Consider the following 25,963-nt stretch of genomic DNA (forward strand, 5'->3'; position numbering starts at 1 on the left):
AGGGGTGTAATTTACAAAAGAGTATCCTGTTGTCCTAGTGGCTTAAACATAGTGTCTTAAAAATTACCTAGAGCTCAACAAACTGCTCAAGTCTTCTTCACCTCTTTCAGAAAGCAGAGCTGTATCTGCTCTGAGCATACACTGTAATCAGTTTGGCATTCTTTCAACTGAAAGCAGGCACAAGGAATAGGTGAACTGCCAGATAAAGATAACAAACAGTAATTTGACAATTCTGGGTTCTTTCCAGCAAGTTTTTCTGATACTTATCTAGGTACCCAGTCTTGATGAACATTTTGGGGCTTTAGATTGGGGATGGAAGGGAGTTGAGGCATTTTGGGCAGAAGAATACACTTGCATGAGTCACAATTCTTAGTAAATATAATAAAGGAGAAAAATAGGATAAAACACATAATGGTACCAAAAATTGAGTTTCACAGAGTCTGGCATTAAGGTAAAAGAAATTAGTAGTTGTTCCCTAAAAGGTTCTTTAAATTGAAGCCAAGCGAATGCATTTCATTTGTTTCACATGGGAATTATAGCAAAGCAGTGCAAGTGAGTTGGATCTGCTAAAACCAGGAATCTCTCCCATCTCTCTGGAAAACATTCCCACTTGAAAGTTATGTCGGTTCAGTTCCCTTCATGATGGTAATTTTGAACTTAACTATCCATTTAGCAAAGGAAAGGGCAAGCCAGCATTGAAGGATTTGGAATTATGTATGCTGGTCTCATGAAAATTTCATGGTTAAGATAAATAAATAAAAGGTTTCCAGAGTGAAATGCTGTGATTATCTAAGAGGTCACATCTCTCCCTCACTCACCATCCTCATAATAAACAGTTATTGATTAAATTGAGGAGCTACTTGGTCTTTAGCACTACAGGTGGGAGGTGGTTTCTGGCCAGGGCTATGGTAGGATATATTTTATGCTTGCCCTTTTTTCACCACCTTCCTTTTCTTTTTTTTCTTTTTGTTTTTTTTTTATATGTGTGTGTATTTTTGTTTTTGGTTTGTTTTTTTTTTTAATCCACACATCATCAGATCCATATGTGTTTATTTTTACATATTGTGGGGGTTTTTTTGTGGGCAATCATTCTTCACTAGTAACTGAGCATAAAAAATGGAAGCATATATATATATAAATATATATGTAAAGGTAAGAATTGGCAGGTAATTAAAACTGGTTTTCTTAACGTCAGTGTTTAAACTCAGTTTGCTTTAGATATATGGATTATTTTGACATGGGTTATTTTTTTAGAGCCATGACACCAGGCCTGGCAGATTAATATTTTGTTTTGGTAAATTTTCTTCCTATTCAATAGCACTTCACCCAGTTAAGAGTTTGTACCATTGTAATAGATTCAAAAGACAAATAGCAAGCTATTGATCAAAGAAATCCTGGCAGAGATAAACCCAGCCTTAAACCTGCATAAACTGGCTTGTTGAATTTAGCTTGGCTATTTATACTGTCCCATCCTGCTGTATTTAGAGCTAAGGGTTTGGTGACAGGAGTTGAAAGTCTGTGATCTGCTTTAGCTTGGAGGATGAGATGTGCTAAATGAAACATTAAAGAGTTCTTCTGTGCTTTGTTCTGTTCTAATGCAAGTTGTCAGGGGCTTTTTGTTGTCTGGCGTTTTTTGCTGGAAAAAGAATAAATTTATTTTATCATAAACTCAGTCATTTGTGAATACTTTAAACTGGAGCAAATATTTTCTGCAGTTAGGTTAAAAATAGCATGTCCTAGGGGCAGAGGAAGCAGCTGTGTTAAAGTATCTGCCTATTGCTACATTTTCAGGATTTCTATTAATGATACAAAGTCAGTTGAAATGACATCCATTGCATATTTGTGCAAACAAGTGGAGAAGAAAAATAAACAATGTGGTGCTAGGGAATCCATTAGAATTGTGTATCTCTGCCTGTCTTCCCTAATCAGAGGAGCTGATGTCTATATTCTACCCACAGTTTCTTCTGTAACACTTATATATCACACTGAAAAGCACTAAGACAGTGAGGTTTGCCTGCCTAATATATGTTGCTGTTTTGTGGTTTACATATATGCAGATAAAATTTGCATTCTCTGCAAGATACATAATGGTTTCTAAAACAATCCTTTCTTCATGAAAAGAAGCAAAACTGGACTTCTACTTAGTAGATAACTTCGTTCATTTAAGAACCATAAATATTTTTGCAATAATGCAGAGAAATTTTCCCAAAGGAGAAGATGACTGTAAATAAAGTGATATGAAAGTCTTTATACATTCTTATGCTCTTAGAGTCAGCAGATGTTATTCTGCTATGCCATAGGTTACAATTTTTCCTCCAGAGATTTTTGTTTACTGTTACTGTTAGCATACAATTTGAGCCAAGACTGTATGTTAAGGTACTAGAAATTAATAAAATTAATATAGCATGTGGTAATCCTGTTCCTTACCTCATTAGCACTTTTGTCCTCTTGTGTCTTTTGTTAACCTTTGTTTTCCAGGTATCTTGCAATTTTTTTTCAGGTCCATTACAACACAAATTAAAAATGACGATTACAAAATACTGGATTTTATCATTACATTTCATTAATATTTTAATAATTACTAAAATGTAGCTTTTGTGTTTGAAACATCCACACTAGGAGTGAGAGGGTTTCCAGTGTTAGTAATTCTGGTAAACTGCTTGTCTCTTGCAGTTTTGGATATGGCTCGCCACGTTCCCCTGTACCGAGCTCTGCTGGAGCTGCTCCGTGCGATTGCCTCTTGCACATCCATGGTGCCGTTGCTGCTTCCTCTGTCAGGAGACAGCAGCGAAGAGGAGGAGGAGCAGTTGGAGTCCCAGGCTTCTGTTGGGACCTTGTTGGCTAAAATGAAGACCTGTGTAGATACCTACACCAACAGACTGAGGTAAACACTTGTATCAGCCCTGCCCTTCATTTGAGCTGTACTGTGTGGTTGTGCTTTAGGAGTGGTACTCCCCAGTTTAGTGCTCCCACTGAGACACTCCAAACCATGCTGCCCCTTGCTGGCTCCCACTGTGGTGGGCTGGAGGGACAACTGGAGGCATAAAAGCTAAAAAATCACAGGTTGAGATAAGAACAATTTGCTGGAAGCAGCAATGAGGTAAGAAAACAGCAGCAGCAATATTATTAACAAAAGTGTACAAAAGAGAGCGTGATTCACATGCAGAAATGCTCATCATGGAGTTCAACCCAACTTCAGCTACACCACCCTGACCTCTCCCTCCAGCTGGGAGCAGGCATTATCCAGCTGCTTCCTCCAGTGTGGCACTGGCACCACCCAACTGCTCCCTCCACCACACTTACTTGACCAGAAGGAAACCCTTCCCAGAGGAGAGTCCCTTTCCCCTGCCCCAGCAATGGTCTGAGGTGGGGTACATTCACCTCTGGGTCCTGGCCATTCCCTCTCCTGGATATTGCAAAAATTAACCCTGTTCTGGCTGAAGCAGGATAAGCTTTTGCTTATTATTGATATAGAAGTTAAAGGAGATTAAATTCTGTATATTTCTCTGAATGGATGTTGCCATCCAGAGTGAGAATATACCATCTGTTTGATCTAGATTTGTATTTGTATGCATCTGTCTGGTTTACTGTACTATTTACAGGGAATGGTTTTGGTATGACAGACATAACCTGGTAGATTTGCATACTCTTGTCATTTCATTAGTAATTATCAATGTTGCAATATAAATTTTCATTTATTTATTTTAATAATTTTCTGTTTCCAGTTGGTTTCTTGATTCTGTTTACTTGCTTTCAATTTAAAAACAGCTTCTTAAGAAATAATAACCTGTATTTCTCTGCAAAATTTAGTGCTGCCCCTAAGCATATGCTGAAACTTCATAGGAAGAAGGTAAATAAAATGGAGGAAAGTTAAATAAAAGAAGGTAAATAAAATGTCGGGAAAAGGTGTGTGGAGAATGTTCTTTCTCCCACTATTAACTCAGAATATTTACCAACCATTACCCAAGAGACTTTTCAAGAAGGAATCTCATTATTGGGAACTCTTTCTAGTAGCTCCTGATGAACTGGACTTTACCCATCAATTTCTCCAATCCCTCTTGACTGATACTGCAAGTCTTGCTTATCAAGCATGTAAGGTACCTGTAGTAGGATTTTTTTTTTTTGCTAGTGTAATGCAAAAGAAACAGAACTGGGAAGGACAAAAGCCAGTTCTTTATGTTGGATACCCACCTAAAAAAGTCAGCTTGTGCCTGCTGGCAATATTATCTATATATCTCATAGTATATGTAATCTTCTTAAAATAGGAAAGAAACTTGCCTTTTGTGTAATCCATTTCCGATACCTGTGTATGTGATTCTCCACCAGAATTGCTGAGTGTTTTTTCTTTGTTCATCTGGTCATCCATTAGCCTGGGATATAATGGCCATGGAAACCTCTATCTTCTCATCTCACTTCCCCAGGGTGAAGCCTAAAAAGTCTCTCTGTGAGAGTGGTGTGCACCTACTGTTCATAGGCTCTTTTCTATCTCCTAAAGTAAACACAGTAGGAGTAGTTCTTCAGTGCCAGAGTAGGATCTGGAAGCAAAGAAGCATTCTAGAGTCACAATTATTTTAATATTAGATGGATTTGATAGGAGTTCTGTGGTTCATTCTTTGTGGGTTATCTGTACAATTTTCTTGCATTACTTTGTTATCCCAGCACAAAAGGAAAACCTGTGTTTAACTGTGTGGTTTAAGCATAGTGCAGTTTGTGTTTGAAGCAGTGCATAGACAAGGATGAAAACATCAACAGCCTGAACAGCCTGGAGCCACTGGGGTGGAAGGCTTGAATTCTCAGTGTTTTAGTTGAAGGTGTGCCAGAAATATAAGCAAGTATTGGCATGAATTTCTTAAATAGGACAATCTGCTGTTCCTTTCAGATCAAATTGGCAGAACAACAACCCAAAATCATGAGTTCTAGTTTCAAAGGCAAAACATCACATCCTCTGAGCAGCAGACTTGCATGTCTGCCAGATGTCATCTCTGTGTTGGTCTGGGAGCGTCCACTTTGTTCCAGAATTGAAGGGGACTTGGTTTTGGACTTCAGTTAGCATTGAATTTCCTTTACTTTCAAAGGCCACAGTATTCTGTTAGAAAATTGGGAAATTTCTGGATAATGGAAAAGACATTTAGGCATGAGATGATTTCTCATGGCTGTTTGGGTGCTAGGAAGTCAAAGCCATCAGTGATTGGAGAGCAGTCAGGCTGCTGTAATGAGTTACCATGAGAGATGGGTTTGAGACAAGAGCTTGGTGTGCTGGCTGAGCCCTTTGCTGCAGGGAGCTGCTGATGTGTGGCAAGGCAGGCTCATTGGAGCCAACATCTGCTGGGTGAGCTTCGTGGCAAATGGTTGTTCTGGCAAAATGAGATGGTGGCTCATTCGTGTGATGCACTGTCTAGCAAGCTTACCCCTAAAATTCCTAACAATGCTTCATGGGGATGCTTGAATACAATCAGGTGGGCTTGAGGTATTATCTCTGCTATGGCTTTTCATTGTCTTCACTGCTATTTTGGAGAACTTTTATGTGAAAGAGTGCATTTTTCAAACAAAAAAAAAATCTTTAGAACTGGGCCCCAAGAACCAAGGCCTAATTTGTTTTAATTTATCTTTCTTTAAAAAACAATTATTAGTTCCTTCTGCTGCATGTTGAAACGCACATTTTGAGTTGATGGTTGTCTGCAGGGAGCAGTACTGCAGCCTCTGATTTGGAATGCTTCCACTGAATGCTTCCACTGTGTGTAAATAGTGCTTCAAGCCCCAAGGTGGGGTAGGTGAAGCCATCTGGGAGGAGGTTACCAGCTTTCACCAGTGGTCATTTGCAAAATCACAGCCCCTTGCCTGTTTTGCCTGATTTCAGGAGATTTGTTTGAGCAAGTGTGAATTACTGGAAGGAGTAAATGTGCAGTCCATGAGGGCTGTGACTGCAAACCCAGGGTGGTTTTATCCCAAGACAGTGAGTCCCAGCCTAAGACTAAGCAGCCCTGTGCTGTAGCACTGTCCCTGTGGGGCACAGGGGCTGAGTGCTTCCTTGGCTGCACTCTGGGAATGCTTTGATAAGGGTATCATTCTGTGTCACCACATTCACCTGCAAGTACCAGGCACGGGTGAGTACATATTAGTATTGACTTTGAAAATTAAAGTTGCCTTGGGAGTGTATAATTCATTATACATTTAGCACAGCATAAAGAGAAGGCTGTCATCTCTAGCACAAGCTAAATTAATGGCTTAAATTACTAACATGTACACTGCTGTCTTTTCTAGCAAATATATTAGTGACTGTCATCCCTTTAAATATGGGTTGACATTTTCTCTGCTTTTCCTTCAGTGGCTGAAAAACTGTATGGGAAAGTTTCCGTGTCTGAATTTTATATTTGGCTTCTCCTCCACTCTGGAAGTCATAACATTTAGATAAAGGTTTTTCCTGCATTAAAGCTCAGGAGTTTGTTAAACTGCTAGTTATCTGCATACAGAAATCTCTATGCAGGCTGATGGAATACAAGGAAAGAGCTGAAGAATCTTACTGGCTTTATGATTTCACTTTTGGTATTTTGGATCCTCCTTCACAGAGTGTTGAGAGAGCTGTAAAGTTCCCAGCAACTGCTTCTCTCAAGCTGGGGCCCTACTGGTGCCTCTGGATCACTCATGTATCACCCAGCTTGGAGAGAGAAGGAATCCAGGCCGGACTGCAGCACTGGAGATGGCAGCAAGAAGGGGGATTGGAATTTTCTCAGCTAATAGTGGGCTTTGCCCACATTATACCTGCTCACAAATGGCAGAGTACTCATCAGGCTGCTTTTCTCATGTGTGCACAAAGCAACACCATGTGTTTCAGGTCACACTGAGATATAGTTTATGGATTATCATCTTCAGTAGAGCTGTAATTCTGGCACTGGAGGACTCCAAGATTGAATCTGACCAAGGAGTTATTTTGTGGGGTCCATAGAGCAGCCACAAGGCTGCAGCAGGCTCATGGAGGCCTCTGACCTTCCTGAGGGACTGGGACCCTCACAGTGACTCTGACAGTGACCCTCACTTTGTGTGCTCTAAGATTGCCCAGTGCATTGGTGATATGTGAAACCCTTTGAACTTTTTCCTGGGCTTTGAGTAACATTTTTGTCTCAGCCCTTTTATAAGAATACAGTTTAGGGAACAAAATAGGCTTTTAGATTTTTCAGACCAGGATGTTTTGTTATATGAGGGAGATGGGTACAGAGACCATATTCACACCTCCATCTGCTCCAGAGCTGTTTTGTGCAAGATTTTTGTCTTATAGTGCACCTGTTCTTTTTAAATTGCATGATTTAATAGCCATTTAATAGCCAAAGGCATAAACATGTTTTAAGGATATGTTTTCAGAAAGGGCTGCTGTGATCTTCTAATGTCAAAGAAATAGAAAATTAAGTAAAATAGTTCATGTCTGCAGGGATGTTCATTTCTATCTCAGATCACAAAACTCTGTGAGCTTTAAAAATTATCATCAGTGTGAGAGTACATATGGCTGGGGAACCATGGACAGATTTTCCCATCTAGAGTCTAGGGAATTACTTGATTTTCCATATGCTGATTGTAAATAAACTGAGAAACTGTAAAATGCTGTTAAATTTCTCCAACATTTGTGAATAATGCTAAAGTAGACAATAAAATAATGAAGCAGATGTTTACAGGGGAGCTGGAGAAGGACTTTTTACAAAGACATGGGGAATGGCTTCAAATGAAAGAGTAGGTTTAGATTAGATATTAGGAAAAAATTCTTTGCTCTCGGGGTGGTGTGGCATGGGAACAGGTTGCCCAGAGAAGCTGTGGATGCCCCATCCCTGGAGGTGTTCAAGGCCAGGCTGAATGGGGCTCTGAGCAATGTGGTCCAGTTTAAGGTATCACTCCTGTGGCAGGGGGTTGGAATGAGATGATCTTTAAGGTCCCTTCCTTCCCAAACCATTGTGTGATTCTGTGATCTCACAAACTGTGCAGGATGGACCATACTAAGTTGGTGTTCTTTTGAATCAAATAAAGGTAGGAAGACAGAATGGGGGAAGAAAAAACTGGATGTCATCATTCATAGGAGTCTTGCATGCTATGGCAATATCAGTTGGTTTATTCCCCAAAAGTGGGGAAAAGCCTTACTTTTATCCTAACTAACCACTAGAATATACAAGGAACACTTGTGTGAGGAAGCTAGATGTTGATAAGGCAAATGTCTAATTTTGGAAATTTGTGTACCAGCTATCTTACCCTCCCTATGAAACTGGCTGAAATCCATGATTAGGCAGAGTCAAGGTCAAAAAATGAGACTTGGATGGGGCAGAGGTATAGCTGAGTCAGATTTATTCCTGCATTTTGCTTGCTAAACTGCTCTTCCACAGGTGTGGCCTGACTCAGAAGTTAGGCAACTGGACAATGTAGCTGTCAGAGTAGAGTTTTTCTGCAAACATAGGATTTTAAAAGTCTCTTGTGAGGAGAGGCAGGGCAGGGGTTTTCTGTTGTGCTCATGATTGCAGTGGACAGAATCTCCTTTCCCTTTCTTGGTGGTGGCACACGAGATGTTGGGAGAATACAGTTCAAAAGGGCTGAAGTGCAACTGTTGTGCACAGCAGGGAGAACAAGAGGAAATAATACAATTGGTACTTTGCATTTGAGTAAATGTCTCCTTTCCCTGCTGCTTCAACTAATATATATTCCTTGTCTGCTGAGGTAGTTGCTGTCAGTAACTCACTATGTCTGTAGGAGTTTTTAAGCATGTGGTGAAACATTTTGCTTAATGAGGCCAACACCTTGATTTTTTTGATTCTAAGACCAAATAGAAGGAGGAAAATCAAACAAGTGTTCCAAATTGTAAAAGCAAGTGGACAACAGAAGAGCCGCAAGAGCACTGTTTTGAAAATGGATTTATAAGAATTAATTATACTTTTAGTACCTTCACTAAGCACATGTTTATTGCTTTTCATACATCTTTCTCTTGCATAATGCCCACTGACATTTTACTTCAGCCAGAATTTCTCCAAGGGTTTTGTAGCAAATAGCTTAAGGCTTCTGCATCAATAGCAGGCAGATCTAAATCTGTATACCTTTCTAGGGACTGGTAGCTGCTAGCATGTGCATGATGTTAAAACAAGTTATCACTGAGGTTTAGTAGGTTTGAATATGTATTGCTGAAGGTGCTTAGTATGTTATTTTAAAAATATTGGCCTAGCTTTCTACAAGGAAAAATGCAATAATAAGGATTGGAAAGTATGAATGAGAGATGCAGCTGCTGTTTTTTTGTCGTATAATGTTCTTCAAATGCAACCTGGGGCTGGATGTGATGCCTCCAATTCCTCCTAACTTTGAGTATCTGAAAGCTCAGAATAGCTTGAAGTCTGCCATGGGCTAACATCCTTTTGGATTAAATCTGGAGCAGGGAAAATGGACCGTGCTACAGTAATGTATTTTGTTATTAATGCTCTCTAGGGATATTCTCATTTGATTAGGTACAGTTCAGAGACCATATTCACTACTACTGTAATCACCTCTGCTGAATAGTTTAGAGAGTCATTCATTATGCACAATTTCAGTCTAGATTAAAACACAGAAAGGTTTTAGTTGGTAAAATATGTTTGCTATATCAAAACATTAAATTGCTGGTTTTACTCATGTGGATAGTTTCTTGGTTTGCTAGTGAGAAAGAGCAAACCACTTCATCTTGGCTGTTGAACTTGTTTGGGTATCAAAACGAGCAAGTGCTGTTGAAACAAAAATGAGTAGAAATTGTTGTAAAATAATTTGGGAGCTGTTAGCATTGAAATCTTCCAAGTTTTGCAGGATGACAGTTTAAATTTATGTTAGCTCTCAAAACACAGAAGCTTTTAAATACTCACAATTAGGTTACATTAGTGTCAAATACCCTTGTCCTCATTTCAGCAGTTGACTGTCTATGCTGGTAAGGACTGGATTGTCACAATCTAAAGATTTAAATGTATGATTACTGTGCAGCTAGCTTCTATCAAACAACAGTGTTGTGCACATTTATTTGAAAATGTGGTGCATTTTCAAATAATTAGAAAAATTTGAGAGGTTTAAATTGACGTTTTGATTTGCAGATCATAAACATCCGATGTAACCTAGATGCTTTTTATATTTTAAGGCTCTTAAAATTATGTTACATTAAACTCCTTATTGAAAAAAAAGCTCTACATTTCTGTAGCCCAGAAGAGAACTGCAGAGACAAAATTTGTATTTGACCCACAGTCCTGTGGTGCCTGGGTTGATGTTCATCTACATGCTGTGAATTTTTACTGGAGGTTTCCTGGAGTTTTATCATTAGTGTATTTTCAGTAATTGCTAGTGTATTGTGTAACAGGAAGGAGCATTTTGTCACCTATTTAAGACTTAGTTTTGCACAAGGATCTGCAAGGATGAAATGCATATTCATGACATGATCTTTGTTAGATTGATTTTGTAAGGTTTTCTAATCCTTCCTGAAGGTGTGCAGACATCAGGTCAGCCTGAAGGGTAGGCCTGAAATGTTGAAGCAGAAACTGCTGTACTGCAGTTGCTGGCTTTGCGTTCCTATTTTCACTGCTCATACCAGCTGTACCTCTGTTTGTCAAATCAAGGCAGCGTGTTCAGTGTTGGAACTGCTGGTTGCTTCATTCAGTGACGAACCTGAAGGTACAGAGGCACATTCCATTTCAGAAGGCTTGGTTTAGTCTCAATCCATTACCTTTGGTATTTTTCCCTGTTGACAGATGCACTGGATACTGTCTGTCTGGTTGAAAGATACTTTCTCATGTTATTTCCTATTTCTTTGCCCCATGCAGGTCTAAAAAAGACAAGGCTAAAGCAGGAGTAAAGCCAGACAGCTCTGATCAGGAGCCAGAGGGACTGACCCTGCTGGTGCCAGACATCCAAAAGACCGCAGAGATAGTTTATGCTGCCACCACGAGCCTGCGCCAGGCAAACCAAGGTGAGCGCACACACTCCTGGAAGTGCTGCTGCTGTTTGTCTGTTGTGCAGCCATTTACTTATATGGCTTTACTTATACTTACATAACTCATAACTCAGCTTAAAGGCAAGGCAAAACACTTTCCTCCTGTCCCCAGCTGCTGACTGCATTTTCAAAAGTGGTTGGAACCTTGTTGAAGTTTTAAGTGTTTTGATGAAGGAAACAGAATAATTCTAGTAAGTTAGAGGACACCTAACAGCTTTCAGCACAATTATGTAGCACCTTTTTTTATTATTATTTTTCTTGGAAGAAAACAACATACAGGACCTTTAGTAATAAAACTTTTCTGTTGAAACTAAATCTTCTTAATTGGATTAACTATGAAGTAGATGAATGCAGAACTAAAATCTGAAACATGGGTTGAATCTCAAAAGACCATCTGGTTGTCTAGTAATATAAACAAAAGATTAAGTAGCTGAATCAGGGGAGTGCATTTTATAAAGGTATGTATAATCAGCTCCTGATTTTGGAGAGTCCAGGAACGCATGTGGGAATTGCCATCCACACAAGCATATGTCATACTTCCTATTTGAAATTTAAAAAAAAAATTAAAAGAAACAACAAAAGATTATTCAAAGAAGCAGCAGCAGTCATGACTTATTTCTAAACTGAGATTATGATCTTTATTTACTCCAAGCTGTTCAGATAATGGTATACAGTAGTGAGAAGGAGATTTGTATAACCTAAGTGATGCCCAGTTTTGAGATGTCTCTATGAAAGAGTGTAACCATAAAATGGCAACACTTGCTGTGCTTTTCTTGGAATTAGATAGCTAATTACAAATAATCACATTTTACACAACAGAAAAGAAGATGGCTGAATACTCCAAAAAGGCTGCTGTGAAGCCCAAGCCTTTGTCTGTTTTACGATCCCTTGAAGAGAAGTATGTGGCTGTCATGAAGAAACTCCAGTTTGGTAGGTTGAGAAGTGTGAATGTGTGTGTTTCAGAAAGCAGACACTGAAGAACTGTGTATTCTGTTGAACAGAATCCTTTATTATTTTAAAAATTAACAACTGTCTTGCATATGTGACCACTGATAATTTTCATATGAGGAAAATTGTACATCCATATTCTCAGGTTACCGACTCATGCACTCTTTGAACTAATAAGAAATTTTTTAAGCATGCATTAAGGTGATTCAAGGGACCAGATGAATTCAGTGATGTGATGGTGTTCATATTTTCATTACAGTAATGATTTTTTTGAGTCTTTCAGTTCTCAAATTACATTGAAATGTTTGATTTTTTTAAAGCTCATATATGAGTTTTATATATTTATTTATATATCTATATATAAAGCTCATATATGTTACTTTTAAAATAGAAAATAATTCAAATCAAAATGTGTTTTTAGATGAAACTGCAGTAAAGGTAATTGTGTCTTTTCAAGAAGTGCAATGTATTGCATTTGGAAAATGTGATGGGGATTGGTCCTTACTTTAGTCATAAAAGGAATGTGTTACCAAAAAAATTCATAAAGAATAGTATCTTATCCAAAAAGGAGCTATAAAACTATTGCAGAAACATTCTCACTGAGTATTTTTTGCGTTGCAGTGACAGCATTTGCAGTCACATTTCTTTGCTGTTGCCTTTGCAAGAGGTTTTCCTCACAAATGTTTGTGGAGCGTATGCCAAGAATAGGAGCTATGAAGGTTTGTAGGAAGTGAAAGCTTTTCCCTCTGGCAGCTGTGCTACAGATTTTGTGTAGCAGGTGATTAAAGAAAACCAGCTCTAGTGTAGTTTTTCATGGCTCCTCAATAACATTGCCACCAGCACACGAGTAAATAGCACTGGCACTTGGCTTCACAAGGGTTCCATTATTAGCATTGTTATGTATTTGTCAGTATCATCATGTTCCTGGTTGGGAATAGCTGGTACCTTTCCAGATTGGGAGTGGTGTATATTTGACAAGTTGCATATAAGAGTTTGTAAATTAGCTGCAGAAATTGTTTCAGCCTAGCACTGTTAATGCTTTGGTTTCTGTGATCAGTGTTAATGCAAAAAAAAAAAAAAAAGTGTTTTCTGAGTTACTGTGAAGCAAATTAAATTTTCCTTTTTTTAATTTTAATGCTCATAATCTTTATCCAAGACTAATCCCCTACAAACTTCCCTCCTTTCCTGACACATGAAAATTTCCTTCTCATCCAGATACATTTGAAATGGTTTCCGAAGACGACGATGGCAAGCTGGTATTTAAAGTGAACTACCACTACATGTCTCAGGTGAAGAACGCAAGCGACGCCAACAGCGCGGCCAGGGCCCGGCGGCTGGCGCAGGAAGCCGTGACTCTGTCGACCTCCCTGCCGCTCTCCTCCTCCTCCAGCGTCTTCGTGCGCTGTGACGAGGAGAGGCTCGACATAATGAAGGTAAGGAAGCAAAGCTGGGTTTAGTTCTCTCTTCAGCTTGGCAGAGAAGTGTTCAGGAAGGTGCCTGAAATCTTAGGGAAAATCAGAAATATTTCACATCCACTTTAATTGCTGTCCAGGCATTAATGGAATTGGTAGTATTTGAGTCTGAGTCTGATTTCTCAGCAGCTTGGCAGGGACAGGGAGAGCCCATCTGCCCCAGGAGTGCTCTGTTGGCCAAGGAGTCTTCACAGAACAGGATTCATTCTTCATTCAGCTATTCAAAAGGGAAAAGTTTAGTGCTGTTGCTCCATTATGTTCCAAACATATCTTCGCATGTGACCATTGAAGTTGCAGGCAGTAGATATGGAGAAGTACACTGAGTGCCTCTGGACCTGTATTTTGGAAAAACCATTCTGTTAATGGCATCCAATAGGAAAGAGTTTTCAGCTCCTTCTGTCTTGCTTTCCATTTGGAATCTGGAGAAATGAGTGTTCACAGAGGGCTTTGCTTACCCACAGTATCAGAATGAACAGACCAGCAGCCTGTGTGTGATTATGAGATCTAATAATAATTCCTGCTACACAGCAGGTGGAAATAAAATACTTTATATAACTTACAAAATCTCAACTGTATGATAGATACAAAGGTGGGGATTTTAAATTCTCTTTTTTTTCTTTCTCTCTTGTTAACACTGGTAGGTTCTCATTACTGGTCCTGCAGACACCCCGTACGCAAATGGTTGCTTTGAATTTGATGTGTATTTCCCACAAGACTATCCAAATTCCCCTCCACTTGTCAATCTGGAAACAACTGGAGGCCACAGCGTGAGATTTAATCCAAACCTCTACAATGATGGCAAGGTAAGTCAGCTGGGATCCTGTGTTAGATGTAAGAAGGAAGTGAAACTGATGAAAATTGTTTCCTTTTGTGATCGATTTATGGATCAGCCACTCCCGATGTACAGGAGGAAGCTCTGTGGTTAATACCAGTCTTCAGAATTATATGAAGAGGGATTTGCCAGTTTCAAGTGGGAATTACCTCCTTTCTAAATAGTCTTGCAGATTTTTGGAGATCCAGCCTTTATGAGTTGGATTGGACCAAAAAAGCAAGTACTTTTGACTGAGAAAAATGTTCTTTTCCAACATTTTCTGCTAAATGAACCAGTCAGAAATCTGTTTTGGCTAGCTGAAATACCCTTTCCATGGACAGAGTATGGGTCATATCAGCTGCAGCTGAAGGTTTGCTGAGTGCCTTGTCTCTTCTTCTCCATTTGTTTTCTATTAATGTGGACACAGAATATAATTCCTAGTGGAGACTTTATCTCCAATTTTCTTTGTCTAGTTTTAAGTCTTGGAAAATACTTGCCTCTAAATTTCTTCTGTTCATTTTGTCTCTTTGTTTTCCCTGTCCTGGATTTTTCCATTTCACAATAAGATTCAAGAACACCATAAACTTCCCTGAGATTCAGATCAGTCACAAAAGTTAAGGAATAATTCCAATTTCTTGATAGTCTGTGTGACAGAAACCACCACATGCTTAAGCAGAATGATTGTCTTCAAAACACACAATTACAGGTTTTATAACAGTATTTAAAGCAGAAGGTAGAGAATTGGATAATATTCATAATTATTTTTTTTGGAGCCACTAGAATCCATAGGTTTCCTGTGAGGAAAAGCAATCTGCCTTGTCTTGTTTATTTATTAGCATGCTGTTCTTGTTATCCACATTATTTTTATGTTTTCCTTTCAAAATAGTCTCATGGTCTTAAGCTGTACTAGGAGAGTCTTCGGTTGGACATTAGGAGGAATTTGCCCACAGAAAGGACGTTTAGACTTGGGATTGGGCTGCCCAGGAAAGGTGGTGGAGTCACTGACCAACCCTGGAGGTGTTTAAAGCAAAGACTGGACCTGGCACTCAATGCCCTGGTCTGGTTGACATGGACTTGTTCCATCACAGATTGGACTCAATGATCCCTGAGGTCTTTTCTAACCTCATTGATTCTGTGATAGGATACTTGTTTTTTAAAGGAAAATGTGATAGGAAATTTGTTTTTTAAAATGCTGTTGTAAAAAAGTTTGTAAAAAAAATTAATGTAATGCCAACATTCTGTCCATGCAGAGCAATTTTGTCATCATATTTTGTCTGTGGTATTAATAATGTCACTTTTTCAGGTGTGCTTAAGCATACTTAACACATGGCATGGGAGACCAGAAGAGAAATGGAATCCCCAAACATCAAGTTTTTTGCAGGTGAGCAATTTCTTCTTTCTCTTCTAAATGTCATTTAGGAGTAGTAAGTTGTCTCTTAGTCCTAAAGATTCCTTTTCTAGACCATTTAAACCAGACTAATCTTCAAATAAGCATAAATAAGACAAAAGTCCAGAAAATGTCCTTGGAACTCTTGGAAAGGAACACTGCTGAGGAGAAAGGTTCTTCAGAATGCTCTTTCTAATGAGTATTTCTGTTGATCTGGTCTTGAAGAGCAGCTGTTCATGTGTGCAGCTTATTCCTGCACCAGCTCTGCCCAGATGATTTCAAATAGTTTATTTTATTTTCAAAAATTAAAAAAAAAATTACTAGGAAATGACTATCTCATGGATTTATCACAAACCTTTTATGGTGAAGACAAAAGAGGCTCCACACTGAGAGATGAGAAAGTGTAGTACAAGTGCAGACTGTAGCCTTCCTCCTCCTAAGTGTGCAGGTGAGCTGAGTAGAGGAAAAAAGATGAAGGGAATGCAAGTGCAGCTATGCTGTGTTCAATAACAATTAGTGTTACATTAGAGCAGAATTTATTACGGCATGCAGTCCTTATAATTTTCAGCTTTATTTCCCAGACATGCACTGACTCTCAAGCAAAGGCATTAAGTAAAAGTAAAGCTTGCAATGGCTTCTTTCCTATGGCAGTTACTGAATTTATTCCGAGTTTGGAGTAATTGTTATGTAGCACAAGGTACAATTTCTGTTCCAAATCCTAGAAGACTGCACAGCTTCAGCATAATAGAATTCCTGCCTTCAGCAGAACAGGTTTCAGCTTGTTCAGGATTTGGCCTTGGAGAGCAGATTTATCAGTCTCCAACTTTATCAGTTCAAGAATGGTCTGTTTCCATTGTGTGGAAGTCAGGCGAGCGAGGCAGAGGGCCAGCATGGGTAAACAAGAGCTCTTGCCTAAGCTCAGCTGCCAGGAGAAGCAAGAAAAGGTGGAAGGAGGGGGTGGCTGCTTATGCAAAATAAAAGGATATTGACCAAACATTCAGGAGAGCAATGAGGGAAACTAAAGCTCAGATGGCACTGAAAATGTTGAGGGTTAAGAAGACAAACATGAAGAGCTTTTCATAAGTATGGCAGCAGCAAAAGAACACACTTTCCTTAGGCTCTCCAGCTGCTCAGAGGGGAAGGAAACCTATTGGCAAGGGCATGGAAAAGGCAGAGGTCACCTCTGCCTCACTCTTAGGGGTAAGACTTGCTTTGCCTTGTCCCTGAGCCCTCACTAGGGAGGTTGGTGAGAATGAGGAATTACCCACAGTAGAGGAACAGTATTGAAGGTGCTTGGACCCACATGTCCATGGAACCAATCCCCATGAGTCCAGGGGAGCTGAGGGAGCCAGCTCGTACCACTGCAAAGCCATTAGCTCCCATCTTTGAAAGGCAGGACAATCAAGGGAATTTCCAGGCAAATCTCCCACTCAGCTTCAAGATCAGCTAGAGAGAGGATCATATTGGGATAGGTATCCTTAATGAGTGCAAGTCTCCCAAGATCCAAATTCTTAATCAAGAGATGAACTGCAATTTTGAACTTCAAGTGTAAAATCAGTGTAGAAGGAAGTCTTATTTTCACCAAAGTTCTTTTTCTTACATTAAAATGTTAGATTTGATAGTTAGAAATCACATGCAGCATAGAAGTTTATAATTTAAAGCTTTCTTAGAAGTTTATAATTTAAAGCTTTCTTTCAGTGTTTCATTTTGAGAATAGTAAGGAAACTGTTGGAAGAAGTCCCATCCCTACCATATTGGTAGAAAAACACTTTACAACTATGAAATAGAAAACAGCTGTAGGACTAAATAAATTGCTTGGAAAGAATTAAGCACTACATGTTTTTTCTGGCTCAGAGATTGAACTATCATCAGACCACCCAAAATACTTCAGAAATTAATTTTTATTACCCAGCAAAACTAGAAGATTGGTGTATAGTTTCTCATTCATTACAGTTATAATTGAAAGTATTGACTGCTTATTCAGGCCCAGGAAGTAAAATGCTGCAGTGTGAAATTTCTCCACCATAGCTACTTTGAAAAGATATGAATATCCAAAATAGAACATTTTTGAAAAGCAAAAGCCTATTCTTCCAGAGACATGTAAAAGCCATAGAGATCACCTTTCATACTCAAAGCCTTGGCCCTGAAGTCACTCTACCATGACTTAGCACATCTACATTAATATTCTGCCTTTTTTGGTAGCTATGTGGCCATTTGCTTGATGAAACCTGATCTGTGAGGTGCATTCTGTACATTTTAATACATTTACCTATGTCTTAAGGTTTAACACTAAATAATTGTGGCTGCTTCTAGTTGAGGGCAGGGCAGGGTACAGGAGACTGTGATGATGGTGCACATGGTACCAGCAGCTACCTGGGACACCTGCCTGAGAAACAGAAAAACCTGGTTAATTTTCCCTCTCAGCCCAACAGGGGAGGTTGGTTCATATCTCCCACTGCACAGCTGCATGTCCAGTCCAAGACAGAGACATGGCTGCCCTAGACTGCCAGTCTGTGCTGTAATGAAAGCACAGCCACCACACAAGGGCTAAGTGCCATGGCATCTAAAGGAGTGAGGCTGTGTTCCTGTGAGGTGCTGGTGGGAGTGAGGGTAGCCTGTGTCATTCAGCTGGCTCTTGGACTGCTGCTTTGATAGGAGTTACTGATCTGGCATTGTGTCTGTGGAGTGAGGAACCATCACAGAGAAGATGGGAAGCTGGGACACTCCTGTGCCCCCTTTGCTGCAGGAGAAACTCCAGAAGAGTGCCACGCCTGAGTGCAGAGCACAGCTGTGGATGCCAGGGCACTGCCTGCAAAGGAGTCAGAGTTTGGATTGTTGCTGACATGGCATCTGTCTGATGTGAGCTGTACATTCTGCTTCCACCAAGAAAAATAAGAGCTCTTGTCTTCCACATCAAAATTCACAAATTAGGGGATGTTTTAAAGCCCTGAGTTGTACCTAGACTGGGAGGAGAGTCAGTTCCAAAAACAGCTGCCCTGACATCTGGGTATCTGCACCTAAGTATGCCCAGTGCTGGAAATGCCATTCCTAGGTCTGCAGCATATCCTCAGCTTTTCACTCAGTGGGAAAATATAAGTGTTCCAATCATCTTGGTTGAATTCTTTACAGTTCTGGAAGTTTGTGTCACAGAGCTGAAATCCCTAAAATTGTTGCTGGTGGACTTGGTCCTAAGTACATAAGAAAACCTTGCCCTTCATGTAGTAAAAAAACCAAATTGACAGGGATAAACTTTAATACTGGAAAAACTAGCAAGCCTTCAAATCATGAATATGCAGTACATCTACATTTGGATACCTAAGAGCCTTATGTATCTGTTTAATTCTTTGGGGTTTATTAGGAATGGCTGAGTAAATAGTTAATTGCCTTGAATATATGTAAAAATCTATTCACACATGTGCTGGATAGTAAAATAGAAAGCAGGAAAGTTGTTATTTCTGAATTACTGAATAGTTGGTGCTTTGTTCATATAGTATTGAAAACATTTTTTTCCTTATCTTAAAAATATACTGAGGTTTTGTTTTATTGATATATGACACAGTATTGTTTGTAAAATCTGACACAGTATTGTTTGTAAAATCTGAAACTAAAGGGCTACAAACATTCATTTAAAAGAAAAAATGGGAGATTATGTAGATGAGGATTTCAGTGGTTCATGTGGCATTTTACCTCCTTTGGTTTTTTCCCATCTAGTTCAGAATTACAGGAATTAGCAAGCTCAGCCATAGGGAAAAAAATCAAAATTGTTGATTGAGAAGCTGACAAATACATTTTCTTTTGCAAAGGGGCACAATCAGACATCTCTTCCTTTAAATACTTTCATTTTTTTATATCTGTATGTTTGCTTTGTAGGGTTTTAAGTTACATTTGTCATTTTCTCAGTGTTTGAGCTAAACACAGAGCCACAGGACTCGGTGGTTTTTGTGTGTAGTGACAGTTTAGGTTTGAAAGCGTGGATGTTCCTGCTTGCACCTAGCCTGTGTCACAAATGGCAGTACTTTGCCACAGAAATGGTTTTGCTTGTAAAGTGAGAGGAGCTTTGTATATTTGTAAGAATACTTTGACAGCACAATTTGAATATTTGATTTCTTCTCTTACCAGGTGTTGGTGTCTGTGCAGTCCCTAATACTGGTGGCAGAACCGTACTTCAACGAACCAGGCTACGAGCGATCGCGAGGCACTCCCAGCGGTACCCAGAGCTCCAGGGAATACGATGGAAATATCCGACAGGCCACAGTCAAGTGGGCAATGCTTGAACAAATGAGAAATCCATCACCGTGTTTTAAGGAGGTAGGTTTTGTGAAAAGCAGTATTTCTCTTTTTTGAGCATTAAGAATAATGCAAATATTTGGTAAGATAATGCATGAGATGTCTGTTTTAACCTTCAGTCAAGAGACTGAAATGAACAAGGATGCACCAAACTTCACAGATTCTTTTCTGGGAAAGAGGAATGCAGGCAAAGTGGGACTGACCTTAATGGGATCATGCTGCAGAGTTAGATAAAACATGTTTCAATCAGCTCACTCTTACTACTGAGCAGGACCTCTTACATGGCTTATAACACCTGTTGGTCAGCCCTACAAAGGGGCACTCCATGCTCCACACTCTGCATAAATAACAGGCAGTATTTTCCCAAGGATCATAAATTTCAAGAAACACTTTGGATACACCAAGATAGTGCAAATTAGAAAAATACCTTAAAAGAAATTCCACATATCATCTGCACTAGAAACCTGTGCCTTTGAAAAAACAACTGTCTCGATGCTGCTAGAAGCAATGCTAACCTTCATGCATTCAAGCTGTCTTAAAAAAAATTATTCTAATCAATCAAATTGACTAATTTGCTTACATTCCTGAAGATAGACTAAAGCTCACATTTAGCATCTTCGAAGAATTTCATTATTAGGGACTTCTCAGTGTCTGTAGTGCAATTCCTTTCCCAAAAGCAGATGAGTTAGATATCAGGGATTGAACATATACAACAAGAGTTCAAGGGAAAAGGAGCTGAAGAAGCACTAAGAGAATCTGTATGAATATTAATACAAAATGTTTGGTCAAACATGAGTCATCTCACAGTATTACCAGCGAATATTTCCAGAAAAACTCAATTTGCTCTGAATTACTACAGCTGTTGAAGCGTGGAACCACCTGGCAGTATCACCCATGCCTTCAGTTGTCTGCATAATAAAATATTGAAAAAGCATAAATGTTTTAGGATTGTGAACATTGCTGGGTGTGGCATCTGAGATGTTGATCTCCCATCCCTTCCTTGATATTGTAAAAAAACATCCTTTGGAATGCAAAACCTTTTTTCATTAAAATTACTGTGTCTTGTGGAATAAGAAACTATATTTTTATCCACATGCAGGTAAAAAAGGATGTGCAGTGTATGTAGGGATGTTGAATTAATGAAATAAAACCTGGTAGTGGTTCAGAATTACCTTTTAAATGTTCTACTCAATAAGTAGAAGACCATGCATGATAAAGATATCTGGATACATAATCCAATAACTTCTGCCAATAGTTATTTTTCTTCTAGCTAATGTAATGGTTTCACTTCGGCAAAAGGCATTCTCAAATCACAGTAAGATGAAATTATTTGAATATATAAGAATATATAAGAAAGCAGTGGACAATAATGCTCCACATTCCTTCTCACATGTACAGAAGTGAAGGATATGCTGTCTTACACCATTTGGTAACTGAATCCCAGCTATTATTGCTGCACTTTTCTTTAAGAGTCTCAGTAATTGTGTGCTTATTCTGCAGTGCAGCTGTCACACTGCTAGTATGAAAAAGGCAGTTTTGGAACAGTGCTAGAGTCCATCCTCAGCCCCATCCAAATGGAAATGCATCTCTCAGATTATCTGAGCACTTCTTTGGGAGATTCCCTTTTTGTTCAGACCTCTGAGATTTTTGTACAGTTATCTTAGAAACCTTAACAGTGATGATCAATTCAGTAACACAGATGCAAACTCATGCTGAAGACTGAGGTCTAAGAACATACATCCTGAGATCTGTTGTCTTCAAAAATCGGAGTCTTGTCTTCAGTATCTTAAATGATGGGTAGGCTCAGGAAATCTAAACTGCCAGTCTTTGGGAGTTTTTCCAAGCTCCATTATGGATTTAAGGAATGTATCCAGAATTGAGGTCAATTACGCTTTCAGTATGCAATTTCTGTTTAGACAGATAGCTATTTTCTTTAACCTCCAGAGGGAAAAATTATTTTTCCTGTTATGTTGCAATATGGCCAAGAACTCTCAATGCTTAATAAAATTTCTTTGGTTTTATTGTTGCCTTCAGTGTTCAGAGTTTCAGAAAACTGTTTAAGACAAAGCCAACACCAAGTAGAGTTTCACAACTTTGTATGAGTGTTGATTGGTTGGATTTTTTAAACTCAAATATGTACTTCAATACCAAAATTACTCTTCAGTGAAATACTGGCTCCCATCCAAACTGGGCAGCTCAACTGCCATGGCCTGACAATTCCAGTGTCCCCAAATGTGCTGCCTCTGCCTAGAGCCAAGTGGCTGCATCCCCTCGGAAGCAGCTGCTGTGATCCTGCTCTCAGCAGAAGCGCGCGATGTTCCTGTGCTCGTAGCCCGGCAGTGTTTCTGCTCTGTGGTGGTGTTCACAGGGAAGAGACCAGAATCTTGACTCCATGTTTCAGAAGGTTGATTTATTATTTTATTATATATATATATTATTTTATATTAAAACTATACTAAAAGAATAGAAGAAAGGATTTAATCAGAAGGCTTGAAAGGAAAGGAAAAGAATAGAATGATGATAAAAGCTCATGACTCTCAGAGAATCTGAGCCAGCTGACTGTGATTGGCCATTAATTAGAAACAACCAACATGGACCAGTCAAAGATGCACCTGTTGCATTCCGCAGCAGCAGATAGTTATTGTTTTTCTTTTCATCTGAGGCTTCTCAATTTCTCTGGAGAAAAAATCCTAATGAAAGGATTCTTCATAAAATGTGTCCGTGACACTGCTTGTCTGTTTTCTGTTTGGGCAGCCCGTGGTCAGTGAGGGGAGGACATGGTGCTCCTGCTTGCTCTGTGCTTCTCTAGCAAAACAGGGCAGGAAAGGAAACAATGAAAGCCTGAGCACTGTGTCTGTATCTCTGCTCCTGTGTGAACTTCGTGCCTGCGCAGTACCTCCAGCTTTGAACTGCAGAACGTGAGCAGCGCTCTGCTCTGCCTTTTGCTTCGGCTGGTGTATTTCTGGCACTGGTTTACCCTGCACCCACACAAGAGACTGCCAAAATGGCAGGCTGCGCACAAACAGTGGATTCCTACAGACTGAAAGAGATATCCAGACCAACAGACTCCCCAAAACAGCTGAATTCAGAACAGGTTCCTGTGGGCTTTTTCCAGTTGGATTTTGGAAATCTCAGAGACAGAAATTCCAGTTTTATCTCCAGTCTGGTTCAGTTCTGAATTACCTTCATAGTGATTTTTTTCCCTTATATTCAATTAGACCCACAGAGGTCTTGCAAATTTGGTATTGTTAAAATATATGGTTCTTCCATCCATGTTACATTGGGAATGTTTTCTTGCAGGTCATCCACAAACACTTCTACTTGAAGAGAGTGGAGATCATGGCTCAGTGTGAGGAGTGGATAGCAGACATACAGCAGTACAGCAGTGACAAACGGGTAGGCAGGACCATGTCCCATCATGCAGCAGCTCTCAAGGTGAGATGTTTATACCAAATCCAAGTTTCCTGGTTGTCAAGAGAAGGAATGTGTGTGCATTCCACTTCCTCACTATTTTTACTACAAGGTGGATTTTCCTTTAGCACCTGTCCTGCCTATTTTTTCTATGACTCTGTGTATAGGATGCAGTGACCCCGAGATGGTTGGAGCGTGGTGCTGATGTAACGCCAAAGTTGTGGGTTTGGCCCCCTGTGGGCCATTCACTTCAGAGTTGGACTGGATCTTTGTGGGTCCCTGACAGCTCAGAGTATTCTGTGATAATAGCTTTTTCTGTTCACTCTGAGGGTGGGTGGGGGTTAATGATAAAGTTGTATTGCAGCCAATTCCTTGCCAGAAAACAAGCTTGTAGAGTTGACAAGCAATTAATAAACTGTGGTCAGCTACGACCAGTTTTATCCTGTGTTAACTTGAATCATTCTAACCATTATAAATATTTTCGGCCTTCCTAGCCAAGTATTACCATTTGTGTATTTTGTGACCACATAGATAACAGGGCTATATTGTTTTTAATATTTGAGGTTTTATTTCCCCTGAAGTGCAGCCCCCAAATTTAGAAAGGCTTCTTTTTTTCTGTTGCCAGACTTCCATTCTTTCAGTGTCACCAGTCTTCAAAATGAAGTTACTGTGATCAGTATACAAATCTCTGCATATCTGTCTCTGTGACAGATCTCATCATGAATTCATTATAAATTTGGTTTGACTGTATGACCTACCAAGTCCAAGCCAGTTTCTGCTGTTACCCCTGAATACAGATATGACTCAGCTGCAGGACCAATAGTGTAGCATTTATAGTGAGGCACTTGTTGGTTGCAGTTCTGTTAACCGCCTTTAATTTGTCCCCAGCAGCTCTTGATAATTATTCTCTCACTAAAATGAAAATACCAGTCCTTAAATATAGAGGAGAAGCTGATCCAGACATTGAAATAGTACATTTAAGCCTTTTCTACCTACTCCTCTTTTTGCCTTAGAGTGTCTAACCTTGTGAAAAGTTTTAACTGTGGCCTTCCACACTGACTTGTTCTTGTGTATCCAGCGTCACACAGCCCAGCTGCGGGAAGAACTTCTAAAACTTCCCTGTCCTGAAGGATTGGATCCAGACACTGATGACTCCCCAGAAAAATGCAGTGCCACAACAAGCTCAGAAGAGACCATGTTGCACGACCAGGTTAAACCCAGCAGCAGTAAAGATGTCCCCACTGATTTCAAGTCATGAGTTGCATTGACATGGACTTTGTAGACACAACGGCTTTGAAGCACAAGCCAAATATGTCAATATTTGTATGTAAGAAGTTAATTATGTAATAGGTAATGAAATTGAAACTATACTATGCCCTTAAGGATATACAGTTTAATTAAAAATGATCTTTTATTTACCTGTACAAGAGTGTAAACTTTTTTGTGCTTTTATTTTTCAATTGTGAGAACCACTGATTGGTATGTTTAAAAAGTTATGTATACAAAAAATGGATAAATCACTGATATATAAGGGAAACTACCTTAGGAAAGAATGTTTACTGAATGTTTATTATTTTTTTTTTTACTTGTAGAGTGAGGGCGGTTGTAACAAAGAATATATATTGGTCATTCTTACAACTACTATTTAAAGTCAGAAAATTTTCACTGAATTTGATAGATTTTACGTTTGGCCATATATTCATGCTCATATTTGATTCTAAAGAAAACCTCCTGTATACTTCAATAAACGTTAAATGGACATGATCCCTCTTTTATGATTTACTGGTACATTTTTTAAATAAACTGCCATAAAATACATTCTAGCTGAAGACTTGCACTTGTATGACTGAATTCATTACAGTCAACATACTTAATTTTATGCTTACTAAATCTAAAATGCAGGTGAAATAAATGCACATGGTTTTACCTCATGCCAAATTTGGACTTCTGAATTAGTTGGGGTTTTTTGGCTATTTTATGCAAACTAACAGTATTCTAAATTTCTTAAGGGCTATTCTGGAACAAAGTCTTTACTGTATTGAAATGTCTGATTTTTACATACGCAGCTTACTCTTACTGACACACCACACAGGACTCTGATGTTCTGTAGTTCCTACTGTGTAGAATTATTTCCATTTTTATACTTGCAACCACAGATCCTGACTAAAAGGGTAAGGAGTTTGCTTGATTTAATAATCAAGTCTCACTTTTAACATAACATGCATTGCTATCATTGTTATTAATTTTTGAGCAGTCCTTGAAGGACTAAAAAGTTAATACTGGTATTACCTCAGACTAATGATCTGTTGTATGATACATACTATAAATCAGGCAAAACCGAAAGTTTTTTATTTTCTATTTGTTCTTTGTTTATAAGTATCACGCTGGAATTTTTTCACGTTTTGTTTTACAATGTATTATTTCAAATCATTAAAAATGGCACCAACTGAGGTTGTGTTCTTATGCTGATGGCTAACAGTTAGTTCTGATAGTCCTTTTAGCAGTTTTTGTGTTCTGCTGATGTGTTGTATTAATCCAAGGCCTGTTCTGATTGTACATACCTCTCAAAATACCAGCTTGGCCACATCTGTGGAACTTCAGGGGTCCTTAGTCACAGAGCAGAGCAAGCAGCCCTGTGCCAGAACTGCTGGTAAATACATGAAACAAAGAGCTTATGCCACATA

At 39.2% G+C, this 25,963-nt stretch overlaps 1 protein-coding gene across 5 annotated transcripts in view; it reads left to right on the forward strand.

The window, feature by feature from the left end:
- Positions 1–25,043, forward strand: part of BIRC6 (baculoviral IAP repeat containing 6) — a 176,032-nt gene extending 150,989 nt beyond the window's left edge. For all 5 annotated transcript variants that reach the window (XM_014266655.3, XM_014266657.3, XM_074537313.1 and 2 more), the window contains exons 66-74: positions 2,674–2,884; positions 10,794–10,939; positions 11,783–11,893; positions 13,127–13,344; positions 14,025–14,186; positions 15,498–15,575; positions 19,701–19,889; positions 23,169–23,303; positions 24,358–25,043. In XM_014266655.3, coding sequence (XP_014122130.2) covers positions 2,674–2,884; positions 10,794–10,939; positions 11,783–11,893; positions 13,127–13,344; positions 14,025–14,186; positions 15,498–15,575; positions 19,701–19,889; positions 23,169–23,303; positions 24,358–24,537 — 1,430 coding nt within the window. In that variant the 3' untranslated portion in view covers positions 24,538–25,043. The remainder of the gene's footprint in view (positions 1–2,673; positions 2,885–10,793; positions 10,940–11,782; positions 11,894–13,126; positions 13,345–14,024; positions 14,187–15,497; positions 15,576–19,700; positions 19,890–23,168; positions 23,304–24,357) is intronic.
- Positions 25,044–25,963: the final 920 nt, after the last annotated feature.

The sequence above is a fragment of the Zonotrichia albicollis genome, chromosome 3 (genome assembly GCF_047830755.1).
Source record: "Zonotrichia albicollis isolate bZonAlb1 chromosome 3, bZonAlb1.hap1, whole genome shotgun sequence".
In the NCBI taxonomy this organism is placed as follows: domain Eukaryota; kingdom Metazoa; phylum Chordata; class Aves; order Passeriformes; family Passerellidae; genus Zonotrichia; species Zonotrichia albicollis.